This window comes from Miniopterus natalensis, chromosome 12, assembly GCF_054644295.1.
Source record: "Miniopterus natalensis isolate mMinNat1 chromosome 12, mMinNat1.hap1, whole genome shotgun sequence".
NCBI classification, from domain to species: Eukaryota; Metazoa; Chordata; class Mammalia; order Chiroptera; family Miniopteridae; genus Miniopterus; species Miniopterus natalensis.
This window is the reverse complement of record NC_142092.1, coordinates 66,874,007-66,888,347: the sequence shown is the minus strand read 5'-3', so window position 1 is coordinate 66,888,347 and position 14,341 is coordinate 66,874,007. Positions and strand designations below refer to the sequence as shown.

The 14,341-nt window shown below is 39.9% G+C and overlaps 1 protein-coding gene across 1 annotated transcript in view; it reads left to right on the top strand.

Annotated features, from left to right (window-relative positions):
• Nucleotides 1-14,341, top strand: part of NR6A1 (nuclear receptor subfamily 6 group A member 1) — a 163,194-nt gene that overhangs the window by 129,856 nt on the left and 18,997 nt on the right. Inside the window, exons 4-5 of the mRNA XM_087822906.1 lie at nt 9,418-9,473; nt 13,809-13,963. Of these exons, the coding sequence (XP_087679032.1) occupies nt 9,418-9,473; nt 13,809-13,963 (211 nt within the window). The remainder of the gene's footprint in view (nt 1-9,417; nt 9,474-13,808; nt 13,964-14,341) is intronic.

The window sequence follows — 14,341 nt, the reverse complement described above, 5'->3', positions numbered from 1 at the left end:
TCTGCGTCAATGTTGGTAAAGAATTTGGGATTTATTGGGAAGCTTTCCAAGAGCCATTAGCCCGAGATGACATAATTAAACAGGTATTCTAAGAGGATTTATCCAGAGGGCAGCCTTGAAGAATGGATTGGGGTCAGGGAAGCAGAAAAGCCACCTAGAAAGTTTTTAGAGTGCAAAGAAAGGCGTGAAGGATTTGAAGGAGGGGCAAGGAATGGCAAAGATGAGGATATATGAGCGAAGCTCGCCTGGTAGGAGCTGGTGACATACAGAAGTTGAAGTTAAAGATTTGAATTAATAATACTGACCCTACCAGAAAAAACGTCAGGCTAAAAAAAGTTGGGTGGGGCAAAATGTTGGCCTTGGTAATGCTGAGTTTGAGGTACCCGAGAAGGACACGTACAGATGTCCACCAAGGAAGATGGTTATATAGTGTTGGAACTGAGGTGAAAAGTTCTGCCCACAAGTAGAAGTTTGTGGAGTTGTTGGCATAGAGGTGGTAAAATCTTGTCAGTGTGTAGAAATCACCCAAAGAGAACTTGGATACAGAAGAAGAGGACCAGTGTCCCAAATGTAGGATGTTTTCATGGATGGTGGGGAGGAGTGCTGCCTGGTTCAGTGTGACAAATGGAGGCTTGGAGACAGAGGTTGGTGACAGACCCAGCTCTGTGACCTTGCGGTTTGTTTTATGTCTCTGATACTCAATGATCTTACCTTTAAAATGGTCTGATAATACTTATCTTTCAGAGTTCTGTAGAGGATTAATGTGACAATGTATATAAAGTACCCAGCAAGATATTAGGGATTCATAGTTGTAGGTGTGCAGGGATAGGGCTTGGTCAGATTTAGTGAACTGTTCAAATTGGCCTGTAGCATTAATGAGTGCAGGCATCCAGATTGTTTTTTTTTTATTGTGTGGGGGATAAGAAGAATCTTTGGAAAATTTGCCCATTATGAAAAAAGGTAAGAGAAATGTAGAAGATCATTGAGATAAATTTAGATTGTTTATAATTTACTTACAATACTAATATTTATGAGCACTGTGTATACCAGAAACTCTTATGCACTTTCTGTGCATTATCTCATACACACAACAACCCTGTTATTAACTGTTACCCTCAGTTTACAGATGCATTTTAGGGAGGTAAAATGGTTTACCCTAGTTGTTAGTTTAGTGGTGGTGTCAACATAAGAATGGCCATATCTGTAGAGAACTCTCATAAAAATTTATTTGAGCCAAAAAGAGGATATTCCTGGAAGCAAGACCTCACCAGACTGAGTGAGATAAATCTTCTGGAGAACAATAGTTTGCTGTTTCTTTTACGAATTTTCAGATTGAGAAGGGAATGAATGTAGGAAGATTACAGGGCAGTTAAGATTATGTGCTGTCTTGAGGGTGGTCATGTGGATTGGATTACAGGTTAGTTAAGATTATGTGCTCTCTTGAGGTGTGGCAACCTAGATGTACAGAAACAATGGACAGGGCTTGCTTAAGGCAAAGATAAACCTTTTACTAAAACTTAAGACGTGACTACCCACCATGACCTTCCCAGTTAGGAATTTATGATCAGATCACCTTGTGAGGTTACTTTCCATAGAATCCCTTTCTTTGTGTACACGAGGCACCAATATCAAACAAGAGATGTCTTGGAGAGTTTGTGGTCATCTACCCACCTTCACCTGTTTTGGTGTTTGTCTCTAGTTTTTTGTTTTTATCTCCCTTTGTTGCCCTCACTGTGAAGATTTTTGTTTATTTGTTTGTTTTTGGTGTTTTCATTTATTTCACTGTGGCGATTTTATCAAAGCATATTTATGGGTTGCCTTCGTGACTACTCAGATGAATCATCCTACTTATTCAGTTGAAGTGTGAGATTCTGAGGTTTCCAGCCAGACTCACCTATTTTAGGGAAGGCGACGTTTAGCCTTTCTAACCATAGCCAGAAGAAGATGACAGCAGAGATGTGAGAGCTGCCTGCCAGGCCTATTTGCATGCAGAGCAGGCAGTCTCAGCTGTCTGGTGAAGGCTGCCTCTGAGAGAGAAACCCTGCCACCTCCTGGTTGGTGCTGGGAGAGTGGAATCGAAAATAAAATTGTCATTGGAATATTTTGGGGGTGATGGAACTGTCCTGCACGGAACTATGATGTTCAACACATAATTGTATGCATTTGTCAAAACCTATAGAATTATACACCACGAATTTTACTATATATATGATTTTTTTAAAACACCCTGTATATGAGAGGAAAAGATAGAATACAGACTGTGAGATATGAATGTAAGTAAATCACATAGCCACACTGAAGGGAATGGGAAGAAAGGAGGTGACCCTGAAAAAACAGTGTTTTGACTGAGGCTGAAGACAAAAGGAACTGTATACAGACAAAGCACCCAGTTTGTAAATTTGTTTCAGGGTTGTGGATTCAGAGTTCATCACTACTTTATTTGGATACTAGGGTTGAACAAACAAGTAAATATATTGTAGATAATGAGAGTCAGGTTTGTCACATCAGAGAAAGAAGTGATAAATCAGGAAAGGGGAAGGACAGAATGAAACCTCTAGTGCCAGATTGGAATTAGAGGGGTCAATATGGACTCATGTTTACATAGGCTGATAAAAATATATAGATAGACATGTGTATAGATGCATGAGTTGGTATACATATGTTTTTTTCTAGCTCTGTCCATTGAAAGGGGCTTAAAAGCATTGATACTCCAATAGCAATGAGCATACCTAGCACTTGGTTTCTGAAGATCAGTTAAAGGAACCAGGACTCCTTGGAGGAACTGATTGATTCTAGGTCTGAGGCAGGGCAAATGTAAGATGAGCCTGGATAGGCCCTGCTGAGTGGCTCAGTTGGTCGGAGCGTCGTGCCAGTACACCAAGGTTGCGGATTTGATCCCTGGTCAGGGCACATGCAAGAACCAACCAGTGATGCATAGGTAAGAGGAAAAACAAATCAGTGTGTGTTTCTCTCTCTAAAAATAAATACACAAAAATTTTTTTTAAAAAAGATGAGCCTGGAGCATCTTGTGGTGGCAGAAAGTGCTATTATATTTAAGAGAAAGAAAAGGAAGGAATGAGGAAAATAGAAAATTACCATTAGAAGACCACATTTATAACTGCTGCAGGCTGTATCCACTGATACATACTAAAATAAAGAGAGCATAGGTTTCAACAGAAATAATGTTTGCATAGTCTCAAAATACTTAGTAATTACAGAGAAAAAGAGTAACTTTTCGTTGAGAATTCTCGTAAAAACCACTTTAACCAAGCAATGAAGGTTAACATCACCAGTGTGTTTACACTGATGTCATGTACCCACCTCATAATATAAATAGGAAGGTGATGATAGATGATGATAGATAGATAGATAGATAGATAGATAGATAGATAGATAGATAGATAGACCCAGCTATATATACAGTATCTGTATGTATATACACATATACATATACATATATACACACACATAGGGATAGATTCATTCCCAGTCTAATCTTGAGAAATCAGACAAGCTCAAATTGAGAGACATTCTTTAAAATGACTTACATTCTACAAAACACTCTCCAAAAGCGTCAAGGTCGCAGAAGATAAGGAGAGACTAAGAAACTGTCACAGATTGGAGGAGACTATGGAGACGTGACAACTGCATGCAGTATGGGATCCTGGGTTGAATTATAGAACAGAAAAAGGACATCAGTGAAACAGGGGGAAACTGAATGAAGTCTATACTTAGTTAACAATATTGTGCCAAGTTTATTTCTTAGTTTTGATGAATAGTCTTCGGTTATGCAAGATACGGAAGGGAAAGCTGGGAGTAGAGTATATGGGAATTCTCTATACTATTTTTGAAACTCTTCTGTAAGTCTAAACTTACCTCAAAATTTAAAAATTAACTGTTAAAAAAAAAGGTACAGCTGCCATGTATGAGCCAGCCCTCTGTTGTCTACCATCTCTGGACATAGATATCTTTTCAGACCTGGAAGTTGGCTGTTTATTAAATTAATTAGCAAGACAGTAAGGGAGATTTAATTAAGTAGGGTAGTGAATGGAGGCTGGGCCTTGTATGGTCCCCCATTGCTACTCTTGTACTCCTAAATACATAGCCCTCACTTGCATTTCTCAGGCCCCCCTGACTCTGGCATCAGCCACGTCACCTCTTCCCTTTTCTCTCTGCTGCTCCCCACATACAATCCACATTCCATCCCAGCTCCAAAAACTGAATGTTTCCATTTGAGGAGCTTTGCACGTTTGATTTCATCTTCCTGGAATATTCTACCCTGTCTTCTTTAACTGACTATATACACTTTTTTCTCAAGGCTCAGCTTTTATTTGTGACATCCTCTAAGAAGCCGCCTCTGACACCCCTGCCCTCCAGGTGACCCTCCTGTGCTTCACAGTCCTTTTTTGCCTACCATAGCCCTGATCACTTTGTGCTTTGTCTGCTAACTTGTCTGTTCCCCCCACTTTTAAACAATGAGCCCCTCAAGGGCTGTGACCAAGTCCTACTTTCTCTGTGCCCCTCAGCAGTTAAATTCGGATGCTTCCTGGTGTAATGGATTGACGATGGTGGCCGGCCAGGGCAGGAAGTGGGATGGGGAAAATATAATCTCTCCTTATCTGCAGGACTATATGTTCTAGGACCCCCCAGTGGACGCTTGAAAATGAGGGATAGTACTAAACCCTATACATACTATGTTTTTTCTATACATACGTATCTGTAATAAGGTTTAATTTATAGATTAGGAAAATAAGAGATTAACAATAATAACTACTAATAAAATAGAACAGTTATAACAATATACTATAATAAAAGTTATGTGAATGTGATTTGTATCTCTCTCTCTGATAACCAAGACTAATTAGTAAGGAGAGGGTGACTAATGGGTGTGTAGCATGGATCTGCTGGACAAAGGGATGATACACTGCAGAAGTAGGACAGTGCAAGCTTTTATTACACAGAGTGGTGCGCAATTTAAAACTTAAGAATAGTTTATTTCTGGAATTTTCCATTTAATATTTTCTGACCATGATTGCCCAAGGGTAACTAAAACCGGGAAAGGTGCAACAACAGATAAGGGGACTACTGTACTGTTAAATCATCGGAGGCAAGAGGAAGCTAAACTGAGCCTCATGGAGGAATTCATCATGTCAGTTAAGTAATTATGTGAAAGAATTTAAAAATTCCCCTTAACTTTGTTGCCTCATAACTTGCTAGTTAACTAGTCTGAGTTTCTAAAAAGGTTAAGGCAAGCTTCTTGGAAGAGGTCCACTTTTGTAGAATGGCATTGTGAGACAGTGTTCCTGTGGTGTTGCCATATCACTTTTCCAGGATGCAAATGGAGTACTGAGAAATCTCAAAGAACAGAATCTTGAAGGAGTAGAAGTTCAAGCTCCTTAAAACTTAAAGAGCTTTTTAAGAAGGACTCCCCAGTCTCCCCCTTCTCTCCCTCTTTTCTTCTCAGAGACTGAAAGAGAGAGTTATTTGGGAGTAAGTTACAGATATCAAACAGTTTGCTGTTAACATAACCACAGTACTATTATCAAAACAGGAATTTTAACATGACATAATTCTATTTTCTAATTAGCAGAACTTATTCAGATTTTACCAATTATCCAATGTCCTTTATAGCAATTTATTTTTTCTAATTTAGGAGCCAACACATTACATTTAGTTTTTATGTCTCTTTAATCTTAATCTGAAGTGGTTTCTCTGCCTTTTTTCTTTTTTCTTTTTTTTGGCTAATAATGTCAGTTTTGAAGAAAACAAGTCATTTATTTTTAGAATATCCCTCACCTGGGTTTGTCAGTCTCTTCACGATGAGATTCAGGTTATGCACTTCTGGCAAGAATGCCACAAAAGTGGTGATGTGTCCTTTCAGTGCATTATATCAAGAGCACATGGTATGAGTTTGTCCCATTATTTGTCATGTTAATAATTAGAATCACTTTAGTAAGGTGGTGTTGCTGAATTTTTCCACTGTGAAGTTTCTGAGCGTGTGTGTAAAACAGCGTGGCATATTCAAGGACTAGCACGCAGTTCTCTGTAGGCACAGTATAGCATTTGCAGCAAGAGATGCGGATGGGGAACCCAGAGGAGCCAGAGCGCAGAGGGTGAACATGCAAAGCTAGGGAGCCTGGCTGTAGCCCATAGGCCCGAGGGAGCCAGTGGGCTTGAACAGGGCTTTGATGTGGTTAGCTTTGTGTCTTCCTCATGTGGGTTGTCCTGGCCTAAGTGAGGCATGGTGGGTGCATGTGTTCCAGAACAGAAGTATCTGTGCTGCTTCTGAGCAGATAGAAGAACCATAACCTTTGCCACTCTCTTCAGCTTAGACAAGAGGTACAGCAGAACCATTCCTGTGATCTTATACCCAAAAGCCCTTTGTCTGTTTGTTTCTTTTTAATCAGTTAACTACCAGAAAGACTCAGCCCTGCTGAAATACTAGCTCTTAGCCCAGTGTAGCATCACGGAACAAGCATAGCTTTAGAATCAGAGACCCAAATTGAAATCTGTCAGCTCTTCCTGAGTACACTTGAACAAGTCCCTTTACCTCTCTGAGCTTCAGTTTCTTCATCTCTAAACTGCATGAAGTAATAATAATGTACAACTTCCACCATTGTTTTGAGAATCAAATGCACTAACATGCAAGTACATTATAGGCTTTAAATATGATCCAAGTTTTTGTTTTAATAGAGGCACCATGACACACTGGATTGTTTCCCATACTTCAGGCAGTTGCATGCCGTCTTAACGGACTTTACCATCTCTGACTAAACCAGGACTATTTACTTTATATTTTTCTTGAAATTAACTTTTTTTAAAAACCAAATTAACTTTCAAAGGGAATTTTTTATCATCTTGGTGAATGGAAAAATCAGAGTGTGTGTTTTTTAATCCTCACCCAAGGACATGCTTGGGGAGAGAGAGAGAGAAACACTGATTGGTTGCCTTCTGTACACACCCTGACCAGGGATCCAACCCTAAACCCAGGCATGTGCCCTGACTGGGAGTCAAACCGGCAACCTTTCTGTGCTCAGGATGACACTCAACCAACTGAGCCACTCTGGCTAGGCGAAAATCAGTATTTTTTAATGCATGTTAACATAAACATGTAATTAAGGGTTTATATATTTACCACCTAAAATTATCTCTCTCCAGTGGGATGCACACACTATAGGAAATACTAGTAGTGGAAGGAAGGCTGGCCTTAGTCTGATAGTCTGGATACCAACCCTGATCCTGCTGTTTAGTTTCTGCCACCTTAAGCAAAATACTTCATTTCTCTGAGCCTTAGATTCATCTGTTCAATGGGAGTGACACTAATACTTTCCTCCTGGGTTTATGGGTGGGGCTGATGGACAACATGAGCTTTTAAATATCAGAACAAGAAGTTTCCAGAATATAAATCTTTAAGTTTTGTGGCCCTTTAAACAAAGAGGAAAGCATGTTGAGTTCTTTTCCCATCTCCAAGACAGTGAGATTTCAAGTGAAATATATTCAGCATTCTATCTGCCAGTGATCTTTGTTCTGTACCCATGACCTGAAGCAAAGACATGTGAGATGTTGGTATTGGAAATAGAAGTGCCTGAAGACTGTCACTGACCCTGCAACAGCAGAGAAGGAACTTTAAGGATTTTTAGAACTTGAAATCAGGTTGAAAGAGAGCTCCGAGACCACTAGGCATGCTTTTAGCCCAAACGTAGACTTGTGTATGTTTCTCCCTCCAAATTCACAGCAGTAAAGAAGACTGTGTTGCCTCCATTTCACAGATGAAGGTGTTAAGGCTCTAGCAAAGTTGAGAATGGAACATTGGTTTTTTTACCTCCTGTGTTTGGAGAAAAGAGGCTGGGGAGAGGAAAGGATTAGGTACTGAGTACCGACTTTATAAGCCAGGCTCTATGCTTGATGCTTTAGCTGTATTGTTTTATATGTAATCCTTACAATACCTCCATAAGACAGATTCCTATAGCCCCTCTTTATTCTTCAGTAAATTTTATTCTGAAGTTTTATTTATTCAGAAATGTGATGAAACTTGTATATAATTTCAGACAAGGCAGAAACAGGATTAGACCAAAACTTGTCTAATTCTTAAGAGTGTGTGTGTGTGTGTGTGTGTGTATGTATATATATATATAATATCTAAGGATACTAAGAATGATGTTTGCTTTAAGGAAAATGAACTTCCGTTCAGCCTTTCAGTTACCACAAAACTGAGTGTTACGCTTGAAACCCTCACCTTTTGAGGCAACCAACCTTGCCCCAAGGACTTTCCACATTCTTCATGGTAATTTTTTTTCAAGTAGGTATATTATAACAAACTTGCTCTCATATGATACCTTCTTACTCCCTCTAAACCACCCTCCACAGTGGGCATCAAGAATTTTTCAAAAATGCCAGCCTGACCTCATCCCTCTCCTGCATCCCGTCTTTTTCTCAGGCTCCTTTGCTAAAGTGCATACTCTCAGCCTGGCATTCAAGGCTCTCTGTGATCTGGCCTCAGTTGGCCTTTCCAGCCTCACCTCTTGCTACTCTACATACTCACCACACGCATGCTTCAGCCAGATGGAACCACTTAGAAATTCCCAGAAAGAGCACTCCATGCTTACTTTCAGCTTGCAGCTCTTCTGTGCGCTGTTCACTCAACCTGACGACACCCTTTTCCTGCCTGCATAAATCCTGTTCATCCATTAAAATTCAGTTCAGAAGTTGTCTTTTCTAAGAAGCTTTGCCAGACACCAGAGCCTTTCTGTAATTGCAAATCAGGAGTTTCTTCTCTGTGTCTCCATATGAAGTGCTCCATAAACAATGAAGAAAATAGTATTAGTAGTTGTAATTCTTAATGAGGTTGGCACTATTTAAAGGATGCTTTTTACAATTAGAAAATACTAAATAACTTCTTTTGTTTAATCACCTGAGTGGAAAATTAATGGCAAGGGAACTCTACTGACCACCTTTGTAGGGACAAATGAGAGAAGTCAGTATTCTGATTAATTTTTTAAAAAGGCAAAACACAAAAACCTGTTCTCATTTAACAAATTAGACTCAAACTTAGACTGGAAATAAAAAAATATTTAAGAATGAAAATATTCATTCTATTTCTCTCCTTGAATTTACCAAAGTCTTCAGATGCGTCATCCTAATGGGATATTTGTAACTGTGGGACTATTAATAATGCAGTCACCTTAGTTGAGCATATTGAATGTATATAGTGTGTACCCAGTACCTTGGGGGCCAAAAAGTATCTGCTGCCTATGAGGTAGCCTGGAATAAGAGTATGTGCTTTGAGGCCAGAAAGACCTATGCTTTAATCTTGGCCTCACCAATTACTACCTTGTACTTTTGGCCAAAGTTGTTCTCTTTTTGTGCCTAGACTTCTGTGGGCATACTTCTGACTCTCTTGCTTATGTTTCCTTCCAGCAATCAGAGAAGATGGCATGCCTGGAGGCCGGAACAAGAGCATTGGGCCAGTCCAGGTGAGTTCTAGGCCTCACTCTTTGCGATCCATCATGGAAGCCTAGGGTTCAGATGCTCCTGTAACTGCTCACCTTGACCCTCTGATCTGCTACTGGGATTGCTGGGTCATATGGTAGTTCTATTTTTATTGTTTTTGAGAAATCTCTATACCATTTTCTGTAGTGGCCACACCATTTTACATTTCCACCCTACAATGCACAAGGGTTCCAGTTTTCCACATCCTCTCCAGCATTTATTTTCTGGGCTATTTTTTCTTTCTTTCTGATAATGGCTGTTTTAATAGGTATGGAGTGATATCTCATTGTGGTTTTTATTTGCATTTCCCTGGTGATTAGTCATGTTGAGCATCTTTTCACATACCTGTTGGCTGTTTATATGTCTTCAGAGAAATGTCTGTTAAAGTCTTTGGATCATTTTTTTTTTAATCCTCTCCTGAGGATATTTTTTCCATTGCTTTTCAGAGAGAGTAGAAGGGGGGACGGGGGAGAAAGAGAAACATCAATGAGAGAGACACATCAATTGGTTGCTTCCTGCACACGCCCAGACGGGGGCCAGGGATTGAGCCTGCAATCGAGGTGGCACCCTTGGCCAGAATCGAACTCTTCAGTCCGAGAGCCAACACTCTTAACCACTGAGCCAAACCGGCTAGGGCTACTTTTAAATCAAGTTATTTGTTTTTTTGCTATTGAGTTACAGGAATTCCCTATGTAGCTTGGATATTAACCCTTTATTAGATATATGATTTGCAAATATTTTCTGTCATTCTGTAGGTTAACTCTTCACTTTGTTGATTGTTTCCTTTGCTTTGCTGAAGTATATTAATTTGACCATTTGCCTATTTTTTTGTTTTGTTGCCTGTGCTTTTGGTGTCATATTCAAGGAATCATAAGCCCTGGCCAGGCAGCTCAGCTGGTTGGTGTCGTACCGATATGCCAAGGTTGCAGATTTGTTCCCTAGTCAGGGCACATGCAGGAATCAACCAATGAAAGCATAAATAAGTGGAACAACAGATCCATGTTTCTCTCTCTCTCCCCCCTCCCTCCCCCTCTCCTCTCTCTCTCTCAAATCAATAAAAATTTTAAAAATATTATTGCTGAAAAGCTTTTTCCTTGTCCTTTTTAAGGAATTTTATATTTTCAGGTTGTACATTTAAGTCTTTAATTCATGTTGAGTTGATTTTTATGTATGATGAGATTCTAAGTTCATTCTTTTGTTTATGGATATCCAGTGCACCCGATGCAGCACCACTTGTTGAAGAGACTATCCTTTCCTCATTTTGTAACTTGGCATCTTTGTCAAAGATCTTTTAACCATATTTGCATGGGTTTATTTTGGGGCTCTCTGCTCTGTTCCCTTGGTGTATATGCCTGTCCTTATGCCAGTGCCATACTGTTTTGATTACTATAGCTTTGCAATATGTTTTGAAATGAGGAAATGTAAGGCCTCTAGCTACATTGTTTTTTCTCAGGATTGTTTTGTCTACTTGGGGTTCTTTGTGCTTCCTTAAGAATTTTAAGATTGTTTTATCTATTTCTGCAAAAATACCATTGGGATTTTGATAGGGATTGCATGGAATCTATAGATCACTTTGGGTAGCATGGGCATTTTAACAATAGTAAGCCTTTCAGTCTGTGAACACAGATGTCTTTTCATTTATTTATGTTTTTAATTTCTTTCAGCAGTGTTTAATTTCTTTCAACAATGTGCAGGCCTTTCACCTCCTTAGTTAAGTTTATTCTTAAGTATTTTATTCTTTGATACTATTGTAAATGAGATTGTTTTCTTAATTTCCTTTTGGATAATTCATTACTAGTGTAAAAATGCAATGATTTTTGTCTATTGATTTTGTATCCTGCAACTTTGCTGAATTCCTTTTAGTTCTAACAATTTTTTGGTGGAATCTTTAGGATTTTTTTACCTCTAAGATAATGTTATCTGTGAACAAAGATTATTTTACTTCTTCCTTTCTGGTTTAGATGTCTTTTATTTCCTTTTCTTGCCTAATTGTACTGCTAGGACTTCCAGTACTTTGTTGAATAGAAATATTAAGAATGGGCATCCTTGCCTTGATCCTGATCTTAGAGGAAAAGCTTTCAGTTTTTCACCATTGGGTATGATGTTAACTGGGCGAATACCCTACGTGGCCTTCCTTACATCTCCATATTCTATGTAGAATTGAGGGAGCTGATGTTCAGAGAAACCTAGTTCATCTGTCATTGCATTTGACTTTTTGATACTGGGCAAATAATATAATCTTCCTTTAGGTCTTTTACTCTTCCTAGGGTGTATTAGAAAGAGAGAGCTGTGATATCCAAGTTTTTAATTGTGTTTAAGCATAATTAAAAATAAGGGATAGAATTTCCATTTATTGAGCTCCTGTTGTACACCCACATTTTATAGCTTTATCTTAGATTTAACCTCCCAAGTTCATCTGACTCAAACCTTCATATTTCTTTGCTCCAGCACCCTGTTAGGGAACCCTGAGCTATGAGGAAGGTGCTATTACCTCCTGCAGATGAGAGAGCTAAGGCTTAGAGAACTTGAGTGACTTTCCCAACAGTAAGTGCCCAGCTAGGAATTTGCAGATGAGATTTGAACCCAACTTGGAGCACTCCCGTCATGTTCTATCCCCAGTTCAATGCCTCAGTGATTTCCCAGTGTCCCGTGGGAGAGACAGGTGCAGTCTGACTTTGGCTCCAGCTGAAATAAGCTGACATTACCAGGACTGGCCCTTTTCACCTGCTCGTTACTCCATGCCCACCAGGCTGTGGTCTTGCTCTCACCACCATCACTGAGGCTGCTTCAGTCAGGACCCCAGTGGATATCTTATAATTTGATGGCACCATTTGTCTTCACACGTCTTAAAAAATGCAAACAGTGATTTCAGCGTTCTAAGGACCCCTGAGAGAAAAGGTTTTTTGTTTGTTTGTTTTGTTGCCTGTGACTGAATAAAGAAAGACAACCCCTCCAATTCATGCAGTCCAAGCTATTTAAGACCAATCACTCAACTTGTGCACCAGTTAAATGTTTCTTATTTTCCCTTCAGTTCCTGTGTGCCAACTGGCTTTCACTTCTAAATGCCACCTGTATTTATGATCAGAACAGTTCAAGGTTTCCTCACAGTCTCGTGGAGCAAAGAATTATGCAGGTTTGAGTTAGACAGACTTGGGAGACAATGTCCTCCCATTTTTTTCATAGGAACAAGAAATAAAAATTCACCTGGCCTTTCCTCCTTAGCACTCGCTCTCATTCTGCCTGCTGAGCTTAGCCAGTCAGGGTTAGGTACTTTGTAGAAGGGTTAATTCACTCCCTGTGTGGTGTAGCAGCTAGAGCGCTGTACTGAATACCTGGACACTTTGGCCTCTTCCTCAAACGCCTGTCCAGACGTGGGCGTGCAGTGTGATCTTGGGCACGTCAGTTCATTTGTCTGGGCTTTCTTACTAAGAAAATCTATGTGAAGGTTTGTGGTCAATACCTAGTAAGTGAGCACTTGTTCATTGACCCAACACGCATTTATTGAGTACTTACTTTTTAAAATCCTATCGTAGCCTTAAGTCTTATAGAGAATATTTTTATGCCTCATTACCACAAGTACTATAAAAATAACACTAACGATGAAGATACCATTGGTAGCCTTCCATAATTATTGCTGTGTACTAGGCCCTTTTCTAGACATGTGATAATATATTAAGTAATTTATTCTCACACCAATCTTATGAGATAGATACTGTTTTTTTCTCCACCATAAATATGAAGGCTTTGAGGTTCAGGCAGTTAAATGACTTGCCTAAGATTGTACAACTAGAAAGTGGCAGAAGTGGAACGTGGATTAGAATAATGGTGGCCTGACTCTAGAATTCATACTCTTAAAACCCTTATGTTTTTTGAGCCTCTGTCTCAGAATGCATGGAATTTTGAGCAGATAGAAGGACCTAAAATTTTGGCTAGCTAGTGATCAAAGGATTCATAAATAAAGTGACATTTGAATTGGATCTTAAAGGGCAGATAATTATTGTCATTGAAGAGGAGTGTTGCAGGGCTGGAGAGAATAGGCACAAGGACAAAACGGAGTGTTGAGGAACCTAGAGGTTATGACTTGAGGGGGTAAATGGGCAAGCGGAAAGCTGTTGGGAACCGTGGTGCTGGGAGGCAAGCAACCACACTGTCCCAAATTAGTGACAGACCTGGCATATGGGGTAGAGAGGAGGGTATCTGGGTTTCTCTTTAGAGGGTTTGGGAATCCCCATGAAGTTTAAATAAGTTATCAGTCCTAAACAAAAAACAGAGGGGTGTCCTGAGCACCCAGTCTAACATGTATCCATTCCTTGTCAAAGATATCAGAGGAAGAGATTGAAAGGATCATGTCTGGGCAGGAATTTGAGGAAGAGGCCAATCACTGGAGCAACCATGGTGACAGCGACCACAGTTCCCCTGGGAACAGGGCTTCAGAGAGCAACCAGCCCTCACCAGGCTCTACTCTGTCCTCCAGGTGAGCTTCAAGGCGAACCCAGCATCATCCAAGGATCACCCAGAGAGTGGACCCACAGGGAACCCTCTGTGCTGGGCATTCCTGCCAGTCTGTCTCAGCCGTTGTACGCTTGCTCCCTCAGTCTTTTGGGGTAGGGTCCAAAGTACATACAAAGCAGCATTTCACAACCCATTTTTGCTAAAGACCTTGAAAATGGCAGGTCTTTTCTGCAGACTGATAAAGTGCTATAGCTGCTACTTGTGCCCATACATCTTCACCTATCAGTATAACATTTTAAGTGTAGCTATTTTTTCTTACTCTGTCACTGAAATAAAACAAGCCACACTGACAGTGTTAAATTAAGTTACAATTTCTCTCTCAGCAAGAGGGAAGCTTTTC